The sequence below is a fragment of the Rhynchophorus ferrugineus genome, unplaced genomic scaffold (assembly GCF_030347505.1).
Source record: "Rhynchophorus ferrugineus isolate W39M unplaced genomic scaffold, kcgeb_rfMv2 rfM1, whole genome shotgun sequence".
Taxonomy (NCBI): domain Eukaryota; kingdom Metazoa; phylum Arthropoda; class Insecta; order Coleoptera; family Curculionidae; genus Rhynchophorus; species Rhynchophorus ferrugineus.
Genome location: NW_027472580.1, coordinates 43,758,413 through 43,782,563, shown reverse-complemented (window position 1 = coordinate 43,782,563; position 24,151 = coordinate 43,758,413). Strand labels below are relative to the sequence as shown.

General features: G+C 31.8%; 2 protein-coding genes across 13 annotated transcripts; one reads left to right on the top strand and one right to left on the bottom strand.

The window, feature by feature from the left end:
• Positions 1–9,896: 9,896 nt before the first annotated feature.
• On the bottom strand, positions 9,897–20,568 carry LOC143206786 (uncharacterized). Of its 12 annotated transcripts, none has more exons than XM_076419505.1 (23): positions 20,410–20,542; positions 20,207–20,351; positions 18,825–19,025; positions 18,233–18,428; positions 17,909–18,166; positions 17,478–17,656; positions 17,264–17,422; positions 15,655–15,807; positions 15,268–15,564; positions 15,097–15,150; positions 14,571–14,612; positions 14,043–14,093; positions 13,873–13,920; positions 13,763–13,816; positions 13,638–13,682; positions 13,352–13,552; positions 13,139–13,260; positions 12,858–13,064; positions 12,665–12,806; positions 12,407–12,594; positions 12,229–12,353; positions 12,068–12,176; positions 9,897–11,869 (listed from the first exon to the last, which is right to left on the bottom strand). In XM_076419505.1, the coding sequence occupies exons 3-23, from the start codon at positions 18,891–18,893 to the stop codon at positions 11,464–11,466; spliced, it is 3,105 nt and encodes a 1,034-aa protein (XP_076275620.1). In that variant the 5' UTR covers positions 18,894–19,025; positions 20,207–20,351; positions 20,410–20,542; the 3' UTR covers positions 9,897–11,463. The 12 variants fall into 12 exon arrangements, with proteins under 12 accessions (XP_076275620.1, XP_076275623.1, XP_076275624.1 ...); XM_076419508.1 differs by having other exon boundaries at positions 17,909–18,151; XM_076419509.1 differs by lacking the exon at positions 20,207–20,351 and having other exon boundaries at positions 17,909–18,151; positions 20,410–20,568.
• A 449-nt stretch (positions 20,569–21,017) lies between these two features.
• Positions 21,018–23,010, top strand: LOC143206798 (Golgi to ER traffic protein 4 homolog). Its single transcript, XM_076419534.1, has 6 exons — positions 21,018–21,176; positions 21,237–21,315; positions 21,460–21,666; positions 21,717–22,024; positions 22,125–22,297; positions 22,444–23,010. The coding sequence occupies exons 1-6, from the start codon at positions 21,064–21,066 to the stop codon at positions 22,533–22,535; spliced, it is 972 nt and encodes a 323-aa protein (XP_076275649.1). The 5' UTR covers positions 21,018–21,063; the 3' UTR covers positions 22,536–23,010.
• The last annotated feature ends 1,141 nt before the right edge of the window (positions 23,011–24,151 follow it).

Here is a 24,151-nt window from a genome sequence, read left to right as displayed (position 1 = left end):
ACCCACTCAAATCTACAACCATAAAGGGCTCGTTCCATAAAATTACCGGTTGTACCGGAAAATCATTACTGGTTTTTTCGGAAAATGGGAAAATGTATTTATTTAAAGTATTGGCAATACTTCTTACCCATCTTTCAGGCAATTTATGCATACCATCCCAAAAAAAACTGTTTATCCTTTGAATAAAATCATTCATCGAACCATTTTCTAACTTCGTAGAAATTCGCGAAGTGCTGCTCTGCAAGAGCGCGTCCCATTGTCCCGCGAACATTTGATAGTCGGACGAGTCAAGGTTTGGAGAATACGGCGAGTGCGATAATATGCTTTCAGCGCTTCCTTAGCTGGTTTTGCTCTACGAGATGGCGAGTTATCGTGCTATAAAATCACTTTACCATGTCTTCATGGTTCAATGCATGGTTCAAATTCATCATTTGTTGTCGGTATATATCAGGTGTCTCCCTCCCGCAGAGAACACTAAGCCTAAAGACAACGATACTGTCATCAACGAATCCAACTCCATCAAAAGACCAATCATGCAGGCTGGGCCTTTCTTCTCGACAATTTCGTATCTCCAAAGTATCTACAGACTATGATCGGCAAATTTCAAACCAAAAAATCTGCAGGTTTCGACGGAATATCGATTACCCAATTAAAAAATCTCCCGCTTAGGCAACTCGCGGAACTGGCAAACATCACTAACTCCATCATGAGCCTGCAAAATTTCCTGGCGTCTTGCAAATACGCACATATAGCGGTTATTCCCAAGAAAGGAGCAAAATCATCTCCATCTGACTACAGGTCCATCAGCCTTCTCAGTGCCATTTACTACTACGCTCTAAACTATTTAACAAAGGAATACAACATCATTCCTGATGAACAATTAGGCTTTCGTGCTCAGAACTCCCGTCTGGCCGCACACATCCATCACACTGATGACCAACGTAAAAAACTTGGAGCAGTCCTTCTAGACCTACATTCGACAAGATCTGGCACGCAAAATTTGATCGCAAAATGCATGCGGTTAGGCCTCCCAGAAAACCTAACCGCTCTCATCAAGTCCTATCTATCGGACAGATCTTTACAAATCAACAAGACATTTTCGAAAACAAATCGACGCTCGCGTAACGCAAGGTTCCCCGCTGGCCCCGGCCTTATTTAAACTATTTATTTCAGATCTGCCGAGAAAACAGCACATTAACGTCGCGTTTTACACTGACGGTACTGCTTTCTTCAAAGCCTCCAGGTTCGATGTTAAAATTCAAGAACGTTTACAGAAGCAGCCGTATCATACGGTCAAGTGGTTCAAATTCTGGAGGTTGCAAATCAACCCCCTGAAAACCCAGGCCATCATTTTCGATAAGAAGCGTTACACACTGCACGTCTCGCAACTTAAGATCGACACCGCAACAATTCCATGGGTGGATAACGTCACGTACCTAGGTCTCCACTTCGACCGACGGTTCGGTTGGCATTTCCAAATCCAGAAAGGAGTCCAGAAAGGTTCGGTGATAGCAAACCTGATCTCTTCTCTGATCTGGCCTTCTAACAGAATTCCCATCTCCATCAGATGCTTATTTTACAAGATGTTAATTTGGTCCTTACTCCTCTACCAACCAGGTCAAACGGCTTGAAGTTTTCCAAAATAAGCTCCTCATTCATTTATTGCAACAGCTACGTAACAGTAACATAATACACCACGACATTCTGGTCATACCAATCACAGAGCAGAGTCTTGCAACAAAACGATTTTGGCCTTGGAGTCGACCGGGCGGTTTCGCCAGGTGATAACCGTGATTTTTTGCACTTAGAATTTTTAAAATAAATCCACTTTTCATCACTCGTCACCATTCGATGCAGAAATTACTTCCGATCATACCTTTGAAACATTTAATTGATATGGCACCTTGGTTTCTTGGGTCATATTTAACGCTTTTGTCAATTGTTTTTGAGTTTGGGTTGTGTCTTCATCCAATAACTCTTGCAATTCTACCATGCAAACTTTTTTGGTCTATCAGGACGTTCTTTGTCTTGCCCATCGATGTCGGTATTTTTAAGGTTAGAGCATACTCACTGTAAGTTTCTAGCAGTCACGAAGCTTGAAATTTTCAGAGAGATATAAATCTATGACGGTATTAATTTCGCAAAAAACATATATAGCTTTGACATTTGATGGCAATAGTATAAAATGACATATGTGTCAAATCATAACATTGCGTACTTAAGCCTAGCGACATCTGTTAAAAAAACCAGTAATGACTTTCCGATACACCTAGTGATTCTATTACCCCAAGATATTAAATTATATTAATATAGGTTCACACTAATACGAAGTTGTTAAATACGTTCTAAGAGCGCCATCTAACCATCAACAGAAAATTCGACGCTCTCCGCTTATTAACATTAAATTTTGTTTTTTTTTCTTTATATTTTCACCGAAAAATCAGAATCATTGATGAGTGATCTCATCAACGTTTTCAGATCAACATAATTTGAAACTATGTTTCTTGCTATGAAGGAATCTAAAAGGTCTGTTTTATTTGAATCATTGACCTATCAGTTGATTTTCCTGCTAGAACGTACATCGTGGTCCAGCAGCTGTATTATCTAGTTATCGACATTATAGACCCTTGTTGCGACCTAATTACATTTATTTACGAAAATTGTTTAAATTTACGGTTAAAAAAAATATAACTGGTCACGGAGACTTGCCTTGGACTGACAAGTTGTACTTGATTATGTGGGACTGCCTCTGGGCTTACCAGTACACTAAACCTAAACAGCCTCACTGTTCACCACTGTGGGTCGCTACTGCTACTGCATTAAATTTGGGGATATATCACATGCTAATCGGGCAACCGTTATTGGGCACGAGGACCCGGAGAAATAACAGATAGAGAAACTAACTATTGATTCGCGAACTTGAGTTAACACACGATTGGATGTTGTCGTAGGTGGGCAAAAATTATGGCTGCAGCGACGGATGAGGTCGTTTCAGACTGGAAAAGGGGGAGGTTAGCGGTGACGCGAAGCTAAGATCCCAGCATGTCGACCAGCTCGCGAACAAGAGCGTTTTCAGAAGAACTTGAGCTGAGTTGTTGTTTGTGGAATGATTGAGATATGAAGTGCTTGATTGGAGTGTCAGTTTCCCTATGAATTTAATTATTTCTGACCATGGAGCGTTTAAGATTCTCTTTACGAGCTTATTTTGGAAAACTTGAAGCCGTTTCACCTGGTTGGTAGAAGAGTGCGGACCAAATTAACATCTTGTAAAATAAGCATCTGATGGAGATGGGAAATCTGTTAGAAGGGCAGATCAAAGAACAGAGCAGTTTGCTATCACCGAACCTTTCTGAACTCCTTTCTAGATTTGGAAATGCTAAACGAACCGTCGGTCGAAGTGGAGACCTAGGTACGTGACGTTATCCAGCCATGGAATTCTTGCGGTGTCGATCTAAGTTGTGAGACGCACAGTGCGTAACGCTTCTTTTTGGAAAATGATGGCCTGAGTTTTCAGGAGGTTGATTTGCAACCTCCAGAATTTGAACCACTTGATCGCATGAAAGTACCCCGGAAGATGGAAAATATCTGGCGAACAAAAGATGGAAAATATCTGGCGAACAAAAGACATATCGCATCGACTCGTTGTCGAGTGTTTCAGATAATCGGGGTGCAGGTACCAGAAAATCCTTTATTGTTGCCATGACCATAAAACATTTCTTAAGGGATGGAACGTGTTCGTGTAGTAGCTGAAAGAATATTTCCCTCCCCGATAATTTAAACGATGGATGCAGAATGCAGAAAAGGGTATCTTGAACCTTCTCAACCATCACCCAGAACCCAAGGTATGAACTTCCGCAATAAAATACGATGTATCCACAGTACACTTTTTTGTTGCTGTCTTGCCAAGAATGCACCAATAAAGCATTTTGAAATATCCCAGTTTGTATTCTACATCCCTCAAAAAACTGCATATCTCTAGCTCTTTTATGTATACTTTCCAGGCTAACAATTTTCTCAGAAATAATTTTTTTATAATAATTTTTTATACATTTCGTACACTTGATCTCGAATAGAACCAATATCAAGATGGTCAAGATTCATCAACCACTTCGTATGGAGACGGGTTTTCTTGGTTGAATCTAACGTATTCACAATACCAATGCCGCAACTTATAATATTTAATATCATCAATAATTACCTCTCTAACGGAATTTACGGACAAAAAGGGCCTTCATTATCTTGTTCCTTTTCGAAATAACTTATTAAAGCCGCAATCAATTTGTGACCCTGAATATCTATTGTTTTCGTCATTTTCAAACAGTGACATGATAGTTTACGGAGCGATTTAAAATATCAAAATAATTAAAGCCCTAAAATAACGTTTGCCGGTTTATAACCGGTAGTAATTATAAATAATATTTCTCTGACAACCGGACGACTTTGACAGGCTCATTCGTTTACGTGTTCGAACTAATCAGACAGCATTGTATCTCTTTTCAACTAGAATAAAATGAGAAGGAATATATTGTCTGATCCTTAAACGAATTTACAAATTGCTTACCTATATTTAAGTTATTGCAAGGACAAAGTGTAGGTTAGTCGGCAACGTCTAGTAACAGTGTTATGAATATTTTTGTTATTCTTCTAGCTTGTCTATTTTGGTATAGTATGTAATACCTATTTGGTAGTTTCAATAATAATTCGTTGATGCTAAATTCTTTTTTGTTTCTCGCTATCTCACTTTGGTTTATACATTTCATGATCATTTCATCATTTCTCATTAATTTGCCTTTTTATCAGCGCAGCTTCCTTTTTGTCACTCTTTAGGAATTAAATACCCATTATTCACTAGGCATAGTGAGCAATATTTTTAGAGAAGATTTGGTGAATTTTAGCGATGTTTAAAAAATTAATGTGCACTGAATATTAGCACTATTAGTTAACAATACAATAAGAACACATCCGAATAAAACTTAATCATCAACATTTGAACCGTTTTGGAAAGGGTACGATAATCTTGTGAATAGTTTAGCCCTATAGATAAGATTTCGATCTACTACAATGATCCTAATAAAAATAAAAATGGTGTAAACTCATCGGCTTATATAGTTCGTGTTAAATAACGGACCTGCTACTACAGCATATGGCTGGTTAAAATTGGTGAATTATATTCGTCAAATTCAGCTATGTCTGACTCTGCATCTTTAACGCACCTGAAGAAATGATTTAGCAATAAACACTGTTCATCGAACGAATAATCTTCATCTAATGAAAGTTGTAATAGATATGATAATGAGGAATTTTGTAAACCCTCCAAGAAACCACTACGGTAACATTATAAATTAAAAAAACTAGTAGATTGTTGTAACATATATCTTAAAGTTGAGATAAATTATATTGTTATACGGAAGTATTTATCAACAATACGACGCACTAAATTATTAAATGTTGTTACTTTTAAAGTTATACATCGCTAGATATTAATAGACTGGGTTAGTCTTGTCGACAAACATGCAGCATTATTTCTAAGAAATATATAATTTCACCCTCATCAACTCATTATTTATCAGTGCGCTAACTTCTGCCCCACCTTTTCATCCACACGAGGCTAATCCGCGCCGCCACCTCCCTAATCCCCCTGTCCCCACCTCACCAGCAGGCAGTTGTTGCTCACCATTTACAAAATCCGCCATCAGCCGAACGCATTATTCCAGAAAAGCCCGGCCGTATAACAAGTAGTTTTAATTAAGTTAGGAAAGTAAAGTAACGTCAGCAGTTAATATTTATAACGTTGGCAGGAGTTATATTTATAGGGCGTGGTCCCCAGTTCTGGCAGGGCCATAAACTTTAATTAAAAACTAAAATGAATTACAATCGCCGACACTGGTTGGCGTGTTTCAGATTTAAACTCGACGACTCACCACCGGAGTCTACAACCCCCCACCCCGGCTAGCCCTCCTGCTGTCCGTTTCATTTCTACTTCATCCGCCGCTATTCGCGCTTAACTTTGTTAATAAATTTTAATGTTTGCCGGACAATTTAATACCTGTGAATCAAGGAGTCTTTATAGTATCAAACACTTTTTCAGCAAATAGTTTTATATTGACAATTATACAATCTAGTGTTAAGATTTTTTGTTTGAATAGGCATAGCATTGAAACAAATAAGTTTTATCAAAATATATTCCATCATTTCTTAGTGACTTTCTTATTTTTACCCTACATAAATAACACATGGAATGAAAAGTCCCGAGCCTAACAAATAGATAGCGCTAGTTTTGTTGCATTCACTACTTTTCAGTTAGTACTAACCTTCAAAAGACAGCTGTTAAAATTTTATGATATACTACTCATAAGTTTATAAGTTATTGTGCTAAGAATGACACTACTTTTGTTATTTTCAAAACAAGGGATTATAAACAATTTCGTATTTTAAATTTACGTTGCTTTTTGATGAGAAAAATACCTTTCAAACAAAGCAATGACCTGAATTGTATTATAAGGACTCCGGTTCATCAGAAATAACAATAAAACATTGGTTTCCTGACTTCAAATGTGGTCGTAGAGACACCGATGATGCAGATAATAGTGGCCGTCCAAATGAGGTGGAACACCAGAAACATCAAAAACATCCACAAAATCATTTTGAATGATCGAAAAGTGATGTTGCGTGAGTTAGCTAACATCGTAAAGATATCTAAAGAACGTGTTGGTTTTATACTGCATGACAATTTAACTATGAGAAACCTCTGTTCAAACTGGATGCCGCGTTTGCTCACCGTTAACAAAAACAAAACGTGTTGATGATTCTGAGCAGTGTCTGGCCATGTTTAAACCTAATAATCAGAATTTTTGCGTCGATATGTGACATTGAGTGAAACATGGACCCCTCACTTCACTCCAGAATCAAAACGATCGTCATGTGGTACTGGAATGATTGTGTGGCTTTTGATGGAGATTACGTTGATGAATAAAGCCAATTTTCAACAGAACAACCGCGTTTTCTTTGTTACACCCGGAACCTTTCAGCCAATGTGTTATGTATCAACCGTGCAGCTGCATCTATTTGCACTAGTGTTAGTCGAAAAGGAGCAAATCTGTTGAATACACTTGGAGCTCGAAAATCTTTGATTGAAATTGCAATATTGCACCACTTGTGGCCGAGTATTGTCATGCGAAAGAATATTTTAATATACATCTTACATCAAATATGCCTGGTAAAATCTTAATTTGTAAAACTGATTTATCACTATTGTTCTGTTATACTTGCATTAATATACAAGTAGGACGATTATAGGATAAATAAATCAATATGTATAGTCTATTCAAAATAACAGTGAACTCACGTAATCACGATGTCGAATGTATTACCTATTGCTGATTGTAAATTAATTTTCAAATCAGACACCATATTCCCTTCTCATTTTATTCGAGTTAAAAACAGATATAATGTGGTCGGATAAGTCCGATTATATGTCCACAAAATTCTTCAAAACATTAATAAGGTTGTAAAACGGCAAACGTTTCTTTGGCGTTTTGCATCTTTTCATACATTTCAAATCGCTGCATAATATTTGTGGTGTGTAAATGGTGGAATTTTCAGTCAATTCGTGTGGTAACCATTTTCCTTCCTTTTGGATCTTTCTCATTGGTCTCGTATTGATTCATCACCTCCTAAGCTACCTGAAAGTTACCTCAGAGTTTATTTCGACAAATAAGTCTTTTAATTCATTGTCTTCAAATTATTTTGGTTCTCCAGGTCGTTCTTTGTCACTGAAATCAAAATCAGCACTTTGAAGTAGTTGAAAACAAAATCGACAATTGGGATATAATGGAGCAATATCAACATAAGTTTCTAAAAATGTTTTATTGATTTCGGTATCACATTTCTTCAAATAAAATTACAAAAGTATGGAATGTCAGAAAAAGCTCTTTCAATGGAAATATTTCTTTTATTTATTTTTTTTTTTTAATTTCGTAATACTCAATGGAAAACTGTTACGTTATGTAGAGAAATGTCAAAACATCAATAAACATCGCTGATCAAGATACATATAAGAACCTTATAATAAAAAAGCATCTCTTCACGCAAATTGTGTTGTGTTGGCTAAAGGTTGACAGCTGGTTAGACTTCAACTCAATGACATACTGATATTTAGAGAAAATGATGATGCTTTAACATAGTTAAAAGATCCGATCCGAAAGTCCGATGGGATTTAATATAAGTTATAGTATCTTTTATAAATTCTTTAAAAAGTATTTATATCATTCATGTTAGAGGAGTGTCTTGCTCTAGACATTTCCGTTAACATACAACCCTAAACGCAAAAATGGATAGATATTATCTCTCTCAATTTCAGTGGAGATCTTCACTAACTTTATGTTATAGATAGGACTCTGTTTCACACGTGTGCTGTTACGTCGGTTATGATATTATGGTTATAAAAATTGCTATATTTTTTTATTACAAACTTATTCCCTCAATAAGACGTAATTAGTCCTTTTACTATTTATAATTCCGAAAAAAGTTAAATAAGAAATAATTATAATTTTAACAGAAAAGTTATAGTGGAAATATAAACAGAAATTCTAAATTAAATCTAAAAAAAATTTAATTTAATTTTAAATTTAAAAAGTTATCTATCAGTTATATCTTAAGAGACATCAAAAAAGTACTAGTTAAATAAAATACTTTTTAGTTAAATACTTTAAGTTCAGTTTGATTTCACAAGAAATTAAAGAAATTACATTTTATATGTTAACCCAAAACAGATCGTCCATTATTTGTCTGGAATTATTCCACAAAAAAGAGGATCGAAATTGAAAAAGCAGATTTATAGAATATCTCGAAGGCTAATTTCGTATTAACGCGAGATTGCCATATCACTGCTCCATCTAATGGCAAATCGTTTGTATAGTAAATTCTTTCAGATATTGAAAAATAGCAACCTATACCACAAGCATGTCAACACCATTAATTTTCGGAATAAAATTAATCTTAAAAAAGGTAAATCCTACACTTTAATGACGATTGAAATGAAGAATAAACTTAATAACACGTTTAATACATATTTATTGAATTATTATGTATAATAGGTCTTTTCTCTTGATTTTGATTTCGACATTAAAATTATTTCCATTAAGTAAATCATATTACTATCAAAATGATATATATTTTTGTGCTAATTAATTTAAAGCACAAAATATATATTTTATATACATTATCGGTATAATTAATATAACATAAGGCACGATATATTTCTGACCTTCGCTTTTGTCTTATCTTTGGCTATGATGTGTTTGTTAATGCATATCAAAATCTCTGTAGCCATGAATAGCATCAGTACTTTTACTTCTTATATTAGCCTTATAGTAATCTTATGTTGCTTAATGCTAGTGAAAACCCATAATATAACAAGAACTCAAGAAGGGCATATATTGAGCAGCCCATTAAAATGCTCACCTAATGAAGCATTTGTTAACGGGAAGTGTTATCTCAGGTGGAAGTGAGCCTGATTTTCTTCTGAGGCTATTAATATTATATACGTCAAATATGTTATAAAGATAGGTAAACAATACTAAATGTAATATTAACTACAATGTAAATGAAAGAAAATATATAAATAAAAACTATTAAAAAATAATTAATATTAATTAGTCTTATTACAAATGAAATATTTCTCATCAATATGACTTACTTTATTTATTAATAAAAGGTATTTTAGGTTTTAATATAATATAAAGAAATTATGTAAAGTTAGGAGACATTATTAGGTTAATGATATATTTTTCCTATACCACCCAAAATGTCATATTCACCTCAAATTTATTAAAAGTAAAGTAGAAGAAGCAAATTTGGTTCAAAAATAACAGTACTCAGAAATTAAAAGCACATAATCTATTCTATTATTTATTCTTACAAGAAATACAACTTATAAAATGTAAAAATTATAATCAAATTATATCATTCAATTAACATTAAATAACATGAAATAACCGCGTACCTTCGGGGTAAATACTTCATAAAAATAAACTTTTTAAATTTCAGTTTGCTTGGATTATATAATGGACATATTAAATCTATTTTTGTTGAATAGTGAAATTTCAATTGTCTATCTTAAGAACAGTTCAATGATATGTGAAATTATAACCAGAAACAGGATATTATTATTATTTAATATGTCCTCACATGACTTTCTATAATTTATTCATACTTTAACATGACTAAAAGTGATAAGTTGGTATAATTTAATAATTTGCAAATATATAAATATATATATATATATATATATATATATATATATATATATATATATATATATATATATATATATATATATATATATAATTACTGAGTACTGAACACAAAATGAAAAAACAGTTATTCATTTAAGTTAATGTACTAATATCATAAGGTAAAGTAAAAAAATTACATTCTTTGGTTGGTATATTATTTTAGATCAAATTATTTTTTTAGCTACTTTAGATACAAAATTGATTATTTCTGGAAAAAAAAATTATTTTGGGAAAAAATTCTAAAACTGTTAATTCTCATGTGATTTAAGTAGGTACTCTAAAATAGCATACCACACGAAAAAACAAAGCAACATGTAATACAAACAATAGCAATGCAACATTCAGCAATTTTCTTATTGACTATATAACCAGATTTACTAAACTTTTTATCCAAGCATACCTTTTTAAATGTATCACACATCTAAGTATAAGCAGACTACGTTGTTACAACCAAAATTTTCATTTACATAATAGTTATGTACAGTTCTGAACAGAAGAAAATAATTATTCTTCTCATAATTAAAATAGTAATTCAGCAGTACCCTGATTAGATCTTATTAACTACCAAGAATCTTATTATCCTTGTATTTGAATTAAACGAAATATATAGAAAATATTACTCTATATAAACCGAATATAATACTATTTACCCCGTCAATTGATAAATAATGTGATAAAAAAGTCAAAAAGGTTATGGGAAATTTACAAATATTCTACAATTAAAAAGTAAAATATCTTCAAGCATCTTATTTATAGCCATTATATTTCTAAAATTATTTACAATCTCATCCAAAATAATATATATATTAATAATGACAAAGGGCGCAAAATAGGCGTATCCTTACTGTCTTGGGTTAATTACAATAACTGATAGTCGTAATAATAATCTTAACAACTATCAATTCATCACAATGTAAAAGTCTCAAAACTAGCCAGCAGTTCAGTTAGTTTATATAACACTGTTTTGTTTTTGGTGAACATTGTTGAAATTTTACAGATAGTACCGCTAAGGGACCATACTATTATTGTGTATAAATTCAAATAACATAAAATTATTTTCATAAATGAAGAAATGTTATTCTATTGTACTTGAGATAATTTCAACAATATCTCTCCATTACCCGTGAACATTGTCCAGCTAGAGCTTTGAGAAAAAACACTTCTACCACTAACGCGCATGGGTCGGACAGTAGGCCTTGAAAGTGGCATCGTCCAACTGCCAATGGGTACCACGTGCACAACACAGATGCGTTGAATTCAAACAACCCCGTCTCAGGCAGGGAACATTAGCGCCTTTATAACCACACACTGCACACGACACATTCGAACAAGTCCACACAGCTTCCTCAAGTCCAGCTATCTTCGGTCCAATCAAGTAAACACCGGCGCTCCACACAAGACAGTCCTCATGAGCCCATACTTCATATGTATCAGCAGTAGTTTGTGTAATACCCAGACATGAATCCAACTGATCAGCGAGAGACTCTGATTTCCGTTTTGCCTTTTTGCTTGCCGATTTGCCAATGTTTGCAGTTTCATCCAAGGCCTTGCTGATCTTCCTGCTCTTAAATTGTCTATGAAAAACATTCTTCATCAAATCAAGAAATATACAAATGTTTGAACAGATCTAAATTAATATTTAAAACTAGCCTTTTCTGACCCATAAAGTCCCCTGAATATAAAACTTTAGAAAGTTTTGCATACTTGTGGAATTCATAGTTCTAACAGCATATGAAACAATAATAAAGTATTTAGATGAAATCAACATATACCTGTCATATGGATCATCTAGCCTCCTTTCAAATTCAGGACACTGTGTTGTGATGAAATATGGACCAAACAGGTCACCAGGAGCTGGTACAGCACTTACTATACTTGGCCCTGAAAAATGAATCATATGATATAGGTAATATATTTCACTTACAGATACTACCAGTAAATTCGCTGGAATGAGGTCCTCTTTTACAAAATGCACATATCCAAGTGGTATCTTTCCTTTCAGCATCATATTTTGTACTTAATGTACTGCAGTGCAAACCTTTAGATCGCACTTTATGCCTTTGACAAAAATAAGTATTAACATTAATTAGCAACAATTATTTAATACCTACCTATATTCACTATCATCATGGTACTTCTTAGTTTTACTGGGCTTCCTGTCACCATCCTCATCCCCTGTTAAAGGTGTGTTAACAACACTAACAGATAATGGAGAATCTCTATGGCCGCGAATTTGGACAAAAGGCCCTCTAGATCTGCTAGAACTAGTATTACTACCAGAATCATATGCATAAACATCCTGGAAAATGGTAAATTTAATATACTTTAATTTCAACCAGATCAAAACAATAAAGTAATCTGATGAATACCTTTATGTCAGATGTTGGTGTTTTAACAGGGGTTCGATTGGAAATAACAGCTGTCGATTTCTTTGCGGCTTTGGAGGCTGGAATTGCTGGGGATCGAGATATTTTTTTCCCTGATGACGCAGAGCCTTTGGTCTTTGTAAACCTAAAAAAATAATATAAAATTTGATGTTAACAAATATGTATGTTTAATGACCTCTTGCGCTTCGGTGATGGTGCTCCATCTTCTTCAAAATCTCCGCCAGATATGGTTCTAGTCTTTTCAGCCTTCTTAATACAACTTTTTTTTTCATCCTTTTTAATTTCCAAGGCTGGTACCTTCAAATCTTCAATAGTAGAAACATTTTGATTGGGAATAATATCTTGACTGGTAGACGTAACAGAATCATCTAATTTTAATAAACTAATAAAAAAATATAAATTATTTACACAAATAAAAACAGCATATAAAATTCTAGTGCTGAATTAATATCATACCTATCATCATTTAAATCCAATGTCGTATCCTCCTTAGGTGGCTCTAAAATAGTTGTGGGTAACGAAACGTCAGTATGATTCTCTACTATTCCAGCAAACATTTCTTCCAGTTTGTTTTCAACCTGCAATAAAAATATAACAATTTTCATCAGACACAATTTAAAAGCTAATGCTGATATAATTATCATCAAATATCAATTAAATAATGCTTACATCAACAAAACTAGTATTAGTTGGCTTCTTCTCAACAGACTCTTGAAGTGTCTCTGGCTGATTAAGAGAGCTGGTTAAGTCAGTACTGGAAGACTCGTGTTTTATTTCATCAGGACTACAGAGTGAATCTTCCAGATTCTCTTTTGACTTTATTACACTCACTGTAACTGGTTTATGCAGTTGTTCTGAAAGATCATTTACCTGAAAAAAAATATATGAGATATAATTCACATAAATATAATAAGATTATACAAATAAATCATACGAATTATTAGTATTCGCTTACCATCTCTTCAATTTTTGGCGCAGATTGTTCATTAAAAACCTCATTCTGTGCAAGCATGATAAAAATAATTATTTTACAAACTTTCGAAATACAAACTATTCGCATGGAATAGCGCCAAGGCTTACCTTAGGTGGAATTTCAGTATCAATCTCTTCTTTTAGTTCTTTAATTTCCGCGGGCTTAATATAATAAATAAATAAAAATGTCCAAAATTTAATGCAAATTTCGATCTTACCAATGTTGAGGATTGTTCTTTGTGCAAGCTATCATTCTCTTCAATATGCTTTTAAAAGAAAGAAATTGACTTATAACAAATGTTGTTTTATTAATCTTAGATGAAATTAATTATTTTCGTAACATTAACAATTTAAATTTAAGCTAATATGGAAATATCAACAGTCTTACCACTGCAGAGGCCACTGCTTCTTTAACCGTATCATCTTTCTCTTGGATAGACTTTTAAAGAAAAGAATTTTTTTTAAATGTATATGTATATATAAATGTATCTTATATGTATGTAAGTGATAGTATTTGATTGGGCCAACATTAAACCATTCATCAATATCAGGTGATAATATACTTAATGTTACAAATATTAAACCAATTAACATAAATAATTATCATAAAATCAATCATAATATGATAAATAAATTGATATGATTATGATTGACATTAATATGATCAATGATAATGATTAATAAAAATGATTGATATTGATGATTAATATGATCAATGAAAACATTTAGAATAAGCATTTTATAGATATGCTAGCTGCAAAGCAACCTTGGTTGAAATTTTATTATCATGGTATACTTGGTCTAATTAACGAAGAACAACAATTAAAACAAAACACACTAATACACCATACGAAAATAAGGATTTTGATCTCAACAAAAATCTCAAAAACAGCGGAATAATATATTGCGCACATACCTCACAAGATACTTCAGGAGCATGCAATTTTTCAGGACGATCCTGAAGAGCGCCATAAAGAAAAAAAAATGTTTTTATTGAAACAAACATACAGTAAAATTGATTTTTATTTAATATACAAGGTGCATTCCAATGGCACGTTATTATTTAAAACGAGAACAAAAACATCATTTTGGCAATAATATCAATGTATATTCCATTCTTTGTGTTTACTTTGGAATACCATTTGTGAACAATTCGTGCAAATAAATTAGATAAATTCGATTATGACAAATTTCCATTAGTCGAAATTAACCCTCATTATCATAAACTGTCATTCACTTTTTTTCATCAATTCAAGCATTTTAGCAAAAGTTTTATTACATTTAAAGTGAAGGTCACAAAATTCTAACAGCATTAGTGAAGGGTGTACCTTTCTAATTCATGTTTACTATACCGGTATTCCCATTAGAATATGTTTTTTGAAAAAGTGCTATGTATTTTGGAACACATCTTGTACATATGTTAATTCAAATTAAAAGCATACCCTTTCAGTGCTATTTTTTTCAGTCACAACTGAAGGAATTTCAATATGACTATCCTGAGGTTAGCACGAAATAAAAATATAATTAGAGCATTTTAATTGGCTTAATCTTTTGGAAAAATGTATATGACAGTTATAGCAAAGGATTTAAATATTGTAAAAATAATAGCATACCCTGTCTTCCTTTTTTATTTCTGTACTTAAGTCATTCTTCTTTTCCTTCTCTTTTAAACCCTCTTGAACCATAGCGGCAATATCATCAATGGTCTCCGACTCACTGGAAGTTTTCCGTCGTGTTTTAGCCGGAAGAATCGAGTCCAAATCATCCGACGACCTCCTCCTTTCTGGAATTTTATTGTCCTCCAAGATGGTGGCGATGGCAGCGGGGTCACAAGGGGGCATCACCGGAACTGATTTTACTTGACGTTCCTGATGATTTTGCTGTTCTGTTGGAATAACTTCTAACGCAATCTGCGAATTGAAATTTTAATATGAAAGTCTGGTATACTTTCATATAGTCTACCTTATATATAGTAGATATATAGTAGACAGTAGTCTTACCTTATCAATATCTGGTTTTATATCCTCCTCCTTATTAACTCGAATGGTTTTGCTTGGTTTCCTTTTCCGTCTCGATTTCGTACTGTCTAAACTATCTTCATTGCTGTTCATAGATCCTGAGTCATCTTCTTTTGGATTAGTTGCTGTAGGTAACTGAAAATATGAAAACATTAATAAATAAAAAAAATGTGTATTGCATACATATGTGCAGATATGAAATATATTAAAACACAAGCGATGAAACACATTGTTGACATAATAGAAAACTTTTTTTGCTTTAAAACTTCAAAATAACCAAATTGAGATGTAATGAATTTTTGCAAGCGTAAAATTAAATAAACACATAGTAGTATATCATATCTACCACGGAAAAATGCTGTCGTTTTATTATCAATAATATAAAACCATATTTTCATTTCAGAGATGACTATTTTGTAAAAAGTACTTGGCGGTTTCTTCAACAGACATATTTAACAAGACTTTTTATATAAGACACAAATAGATTATTTATTTTCCAAATATTGTTTTGTCCCCTTTCCGATTCAAAATGTCTTGCCAGTCAACTCAAAACGATATTTTAGAAGGGTTTTTTGATTGTAGAGAATGATTAAAAATCCAACGGAGCTAAATCAGATGAATAGGACGGCTGTTGAATGATGCGAATTGAATTTCTGATTTAAAAAAAATCGCTAAAAACCAAAGCTCTGCGATAAGGCACAGTATGATGAAAAAACTAAAAGTAATCAGTTCCAGCATCATGACAGCGAATATTTGAGTACAACTAATAGCAAATGACGCGATTTTTACAACTATTTTTTTATCCCAGAATTTTCTCCCCCATTCTAAATATATTAATAATCGTTGGGATAAAAGTAATGTAATTTTTCTTTATTATTAAATCTTTAATAATTTAATTTTTTAAAATTTATTATTAATTTACTTTAAATTCGATGATTTAAAAAACATTTTCTTAATAGTTGTCTTTAAAGCAGCATATCTTTAGTAATATAAATTACTATGAATTACAATGAAGTCAATGAAATTCTTTAAAATATCGATGTTAACGGATATATTTTATCTCACGACTAGATATAAAATTCTTGAAACAATGTGTGGCATCAATGTATGAATTTTTTCCGAAAAAAATGAGATCCAGTATTTTTTTAAAGAAATGTTTATGGGCAGTTACAAATAACATGAGAACTAAAAACGGTTGCAAAGCTCGCATCGACACCATGAGAAGTGCTGCGATCAAAATAAAAATTGTTCATGAGTTATTCGAAATTAATCCAACCATTAATTTGACTCTTCTGTCGTTAACAATTAATGCGATTGAAACAGGCGACTAATAAAACCACCAGAAATGATGAATAGAAAAGCTATAATCTTCCATTACAATAACGCTAGACTGCAGATATTTTTACAATGCAAGACTCTCTTAATGACATAAAGCTTGGTTCAAAAGATGCGTGTGAAAATCCCGAAATTACTTTTCTACCAGCATATATTCTCCTAGATACATTAATAAAAAAAATGACCTACTGGTCTCGGCTTGAACAAAAACGACAGTACTTTTCGAAAACATAAAATCCATTAAGTAACTGCTTACATTTGTGCCGCTAGAATTGCTGTTCTCGTCATAACTACCGGCAGCTTGAACTATCACGCTTTGTCCTTGAAGCGACTGGCGATCAACATGCAATTTTTCAGCAACACATGCCATAGTTGTTGAAGATTGATCATGTTTACTTTCTTGGTAAGGCATTACCTACAATTGTCATTGCTTAAAGGAATGAAACTAAATTAAAACCAAATAAGATTACTTTTTCTGTTGTGGGATTTAATCTTTCTAATATTGAATCTACCCTGACATTAGACCTCTTTTGATTTTTTCCAATATCTGAGATTGATACTGTTGCAGGTACAGAGGCAGGTAATCCTGTGATGTTTGGATTTAGACTTGGACTGGCAGATTTTGGGCCTGGGCTGACCGATTTTCGACCTAAAAGATAATCAGTTAGAACAATATGCTAATATTATATGTAAATTAATTACATTTTTGTAAAATGGTAGATCCTATATAATGAAAAATTGTGTTAAAATATTTTTGTAGTATAAATATTAGATATATCTATAACGCACTAATTATAATAATACATAAAACATTGATTTGTAATCATTATAGTCATGTATGATTACAATGAAGTTGACTATTATATAAATTAGTTAGAACAGGAAAAATTTTGCAACAAACCTGGACTGATCGCTTTAATACTTGGACTAGAATTCTTTAGCCCTGGACTGACTGACTTCAATCCAGGACTCATCGAAGTTGATCGCATATTTCCTGAATTCCCAGTGGACTTGAGACCATGGCTCATACACTTCAATTCCATTGCTTGCATATCCAAACCACTGGACGATAAACTGTTGATTTTATTAGTATCTCTCACGCTCAGACTAATAGGCGTCGTCGATAACTCGCCATTTTGATTTCCTAGAAACATTTGTACTGGTAAACATGCAAATTGATTAAACCTCAATGAACCTCTAGCATGATCAAATTTCAAACAATTACCATTTCGTGTTAAACTCAGATCAACACAATCTCTTGGAAATAACGCGTCATTCTTGAGCATTTCACTCAGAACATGAGAATGGGGCATCAGCTTCATAGCTTCTGTAGTTGGAGTATGCCACGACGACTGGTGAAGTATTGATGGATCAACTTGCATATGTGCTAATTGTGGTTGACGTGGAAAAAAACTTGGAACCTAAAAAATTAAAAATATCTGATAAACACCCAAAAGCTATAGCATTTTAAAAGTATTACGCATTAATGAAAATTTTTTACATATTTATTACCATAATCAGAAATTTACATTAAATATAGTATTATATAAGTATAACATTATATTATATGAATTAGAATTATACATAAAATGAAAGTCCATGAAGAAGAAAGAAAGAAAGATATTAAATGAAATCAAAATAATGTTCTTGAATCAGTGAATTCTAGTAAAAAAATATTAAAAGCCATATATATACATACGAAAAAGTAAACTTAAACTTCATTAATAATCGAATAAGTAATGAGATTTTCATGTTTGTGAGACTATATTAATGGTAATTAAATCAAAATTAAAATAAAGAAAAATAATTAATTTTACCTGTAATGGATTCCATGTTGGAGGTACATGCCTATTATGTGGCTGATGGGGAGGGCCTCCCCCAGACATATTTTTAAGCTAATTTAAGACAGTTGTAAATAATTAATACTCAAACATCATATTCCAAGTGAAGATTAATCTGGCTGCATTATTCCAGGCGAGTGTATAATATCCTTTCATTGATACCACTAGATAATGCACCTATAACAAAAAAGCTTTTAGCTTATATATGCCTAAAAGTAGTAAAAATCTAGTTAATGCAATGCAACTTATTTTGATATAAGTCTGCATCAATGTCAATTCAACTTTGATACTCAATAATAGAAAAAACAATCATGAAACTAATAATAAAGTATGTATAAATCAATTAATTAATCAATCACTCAAATAGGTTATAGTATTGTAACACACAATAAATATAAATCTTCTCAAATTATATAAATTACATTTTATGAAAATGTTTAATATATTTACTATACAGCATTATAACATAATTTTAAAAGCCAAATTACATGTACAGCAAAAATGATAATATAGAAATTTCAACATCTGCTTAAATATTCATCAAACATTTCAAAACGATTTGAGTTAGAACAAACCTAAATGCAATATACAACTAATTAAAAAAATTATATAATATTTATTCACATAAAGCATTAGTTCCCTTAATACGCTTGAAATTAATAATTTGTACTCGTAATATTATTAAAATATTTCAAATAATATTTATGAAAATCATATATATCCAATTAAGGAATATTTTAGAATGTTACAAATTGATAATAGTTCTTAGATAAAAGCACAAAAAAAATGAAAACTATTGCTATAAACTATTAAAATGCCAATTAAAAACAACAAAACTAAATGTATATAATTTTCCTTATTGTTAAAACGAAGTTTAAAAATTAAATACTTTCTAATGATATCAACGATAGTTCAACGTAAGTGAAGAACCTCTGATTGTTATAATGGAAATTAAATGTTAAAATCCAGAATACTTAAAATTTACACTGTTTATTGATAAGCATTTTTATATAAGCCTAAAACAAATACATTAAGACTACTGTCAAAGGTATATAAGAAAGATTTCTTCTATTATACGGAACGTATAAAAAATATAAACATAAGATCGAATCATGTCAATGCATCGAAAAAGCAAAGAAACTAACTTTTATGAATAAAATTATATGTATTGTTATTTAAAACAAAAAACTAATACATTTCGGTAACAAATAAATTAATCTAAAACATTTTAAATAAGATATGAATGACATGAACAATTCAAAATTGTAGTGAGCTTTAAAGGGCTGAAATTGAAAATGAAACTACATCAATACGATTTCTCATTATTTACAGTTACAAAAAAGAGGTTTTTCACTTACTATTTATAGAAGTATAATCAACAAATCTGCAAAATGGAAATATATACATGCGGCATGAAAATTATAACTACGGGTTGTAAGCCATTATAAACTGAAATCGATGTTTGAAAACTTAACACCATTTAAACCATCGAGCTTGGTCACACTACGAACAATATAGATGACGATGTTAACTTTAAATACCAACGAAACATCAAACGCACCTATAAATCGGTACCGTAAATCTCACGTACGATGAAAATCCCGAAAAATGTTCGAACTAGAACCACAAAAGCAGCCGACAGCCAACAATGGCGGACCCGGTTTTGTATAATTTGCAACTCCTTTCGCCATCTGTCAACCAAGGTCTAAATTATGACACTGACTGAGGTACTTACATTATTTGAATCAATAAACGTTGAATTCAAATTTTTTAAATAAGCTATATTTAAATAGACAAAATTATAGTAAATCTAAATTGGATTTAATCAACTTTTCCACTATTCTATATATATATTTCTGCTATACAACTATTTTTTAATTATTGCTATAATTTGTTAAATACTCCGAAAAGCAACTGCAAATTCATATTTCGCGCTGATAATTAAATAAAATTGCTTAGATGATTACAAACATATATATATACATAAATATATATATATATATATATATATATATTCAAATTCAATAATTCAATAATAAAATTCAAATTATATTTAATATATTGGATATTTTTAACTATACATACACATATTGACTTAAAAGTTAAACTAAATGGTGTAGAATAGCCCTTATTTTTGACAATTTTAAATGACGTTTTTATACAGTTTGAGATTATAATAAAATAAAATAAAGTTACTGAGAAGTGATAAATAAACATGGCTGCTTCTGGACTTAGAGGGGTTTCAAGAGTTTTAGAAAAATTAGAGAATTCTATTAAAAATGGAGACTATTATGAAGCCCATCAAATGTATCGTACATTATATTTCAGGTGTTATTGAATACATATTTTTTTTATAGTTCGATCTTAACTAACCTCAACATTTTTTAGATATTTAGGACAAAAAAAATATAATGAATTAAAAGACATGCTTTATCAGGGTTCAATTTCATTTTTAGAAGTAGATCAAGTAAGTTCTGTCAATCTGAAGAAGATTAAGGCGTCATGACGAATTTTCTAGAATCAGTGAAATACTTTATTATAGTGTGTCCCAAAATACATACTATTAAGTTGTATTTTATGGTTGTTATATTATAAGTTTCTCTGTTCTCAGAAAACATCAGGAGCTGATTTAGCATTATTATTAATAGAAGTTCTAAATAAATCAGAGGATAAGAACTGTGATCTCTGGTCCCCAAAATTATCCACAATATTTTCAAAAATTGGAGTAAATAATCAGACAGAAAGAGATACTTTTCTGCTTCATGCTGTGAAATGGTCATCTCAAGGATCAGGACATGGTTATCCCCTGTTTCATCAGGTACCTTGAAAATAATAATAATGCATTATTCGTTATAAATCATATTTTAGTATATAGCTAGATCATATTGGAATGAACAAAATTACATACAAGCTAGGCACCATTATATACATTCTCAAGATGGCAAGGGTTGTGCAAAGTTGTTAATAGAGTTTCAGATGACAAAAGGATACAAATATGAGGCAGACCTTTTTATAGCTCAAGCTGTATTACAGTATCTATGTTTAAGAAATAATATAACTGCTAATCAAACTTTTAATACGTACACTGAAAACCATCCAAAAATAAAAAAGACTGGCCCTCCTTTTTTATTACCGTTACTCAATTTTATTTGGTTTTTATTACAAGCTGTAGAAAGGTAAATTATAGATCTTGAATAGTAAGTAGATTAGTTCAGTAAAAAAACTTGATTAAAAAAAAGATCAAGTTTTCTGCAATAACTCATATATTTATTTTAGTAAGAAATTGCAAACTTTTGCTGTGTTGTGTGAACAGTATCAGAATTCCATCCGAAGAGATCCATGTTATGTTCAATACCTGGACAAAATAGGTCAAATATTTTTTGGTGTGAAGCCACAGGAGGAAAAAAAATTTGGAGGTCTTTTTGGAAATTTAATAGAAAGTTTTTTAGGTATTGAAATTTTTAATATTTATTTTACTTTTTAATATTTATTTGTATATTTATATACAGTGTTCTCTTTCAAGAGTTTTTTTTAATACTATAATTTTTCCTACATAATAACGTAATATTTGGATGTTTTAATGGAATTCTTTTAGGTGGTCTAGATGATGAAAGTGACGATGATAGCCTTCCAGGTACCCAAGCCTCAACATCAAACAAATTGATTGAGAATACAGATTTAGATTAAGGGTAGCCATTTTATTGTAAATCATTTTTCTACCGATATTAGCTGTATAAATTATTTCAACTGAAACAGGATGTATAATATTCTCCTTATTTATCGTTTTTTAAAGCTTGTATTGTTATGAATTGGTGCAGTTGTTTATATGTATATTTTTCTGATTTTCTGTAAATTAATGAAAGCGACCACCTAATAATATTAGTAATGCTTTTAGGTTTAAACAGACCTTTAATGACAAACAATCTTTGACGAACCAAAAATAGGGTTACATTTATTTTGAGGAATAATAGTTTAAATACTTTCATTAATTTAAACACTATAAAATTTTATTTTTGTTACTGTTTTGTTAATTCCCTTAGTTCACAATTTTTAGTCAAACTTATAAGTTTTTAATTTAATCATTTGGTTGTAGAAAATATTATTTATATTGTACATACGTCAGTTCTTAGTTAAAATAAAAATAAGTCTAACTTTCAATTAACAACTTTATTGTATTTACTTTTATTTGACTGTTACACAATTTCTTACTTTGAATACATTCGTAGACTCTTCGAAATAGTAATGTTAATATATTTTACACTGTACTACTTTTGGCTGTAGACCATACTCATTTCTCTGTAACTATATTGCGTAAGTACACGTGTCAAAATTGAATGGTACATCGAGTGAAATGTGTAAAAATAGACATTGTTGAGATAAGGGTGTTTACCCTTAGCGCCATTTTATTCCGTCTTTCACCATTAATGTAATACATAGTTTTTTGTATTTTAAACCCCCTACATATTTAACTGTCCAGTCGGTAAGATTCCGCGGAGATCACAAGAGTGCTCTCTGTTAAATTAACTCAATTAACAGGAATTAAAAATGTCGTAGTTGAAACTATAAAATATTTTTAACAAAAAAATTTAACCGACTTTAGACGACCGACTACGTGATAATCGTTGTAATAACTATATAAAAATAACCAAAAACCTTATTTAACCTATCTACTCTACACACACACGATTTAGCTTAATACCTACCGAAACCTATTTATTTACAATATTACTTCAACTACTCCCAACTGACTATTTTGAAGTCGGTGCCAAACCTAAACAGTATTAATTGGTGGCGCAGTGGTAAAGGCAACAGGACGGTCCAACTACTGTTGCGATAGCCGCGGGTTCGAATTCTCTGGGGTATGGTCGTAAGTTTATGTTGTGATTGTTCTAGGCAAGAGTGTAAAATCCGATAAGGAAAATGATCCCAGTCACGCTAGTGACCAGGCTGGGTAAGACCGGATATCTCCTGGGATGATTTCTAAGTTGGTCACTCGCCAGTCAGTAGGCTTAACCCCGAGGACCGTGGTTCGGAGCCCACGTTAAATAGTAGGTCCAGTCCAGATAAACCCATAGTTGGTAAAAGGAAACTTTAAAATATGTAAAAAAAAGTAATATTAATTTAGATTTGTTTTGTTGGTAATTTAATTTTTTGTATGTCAGAAAATTATATTATTTTTGTATTGTTTGTACTTTGTACGCGCCTTTGAAGTTTGTGCGTTTCCCTCGATTAGATTAGCGAGATATTTCTATATCCGCGCTGTAAGAAATGTTTGGCCATCCCTATATCTTAACTCAATTAGC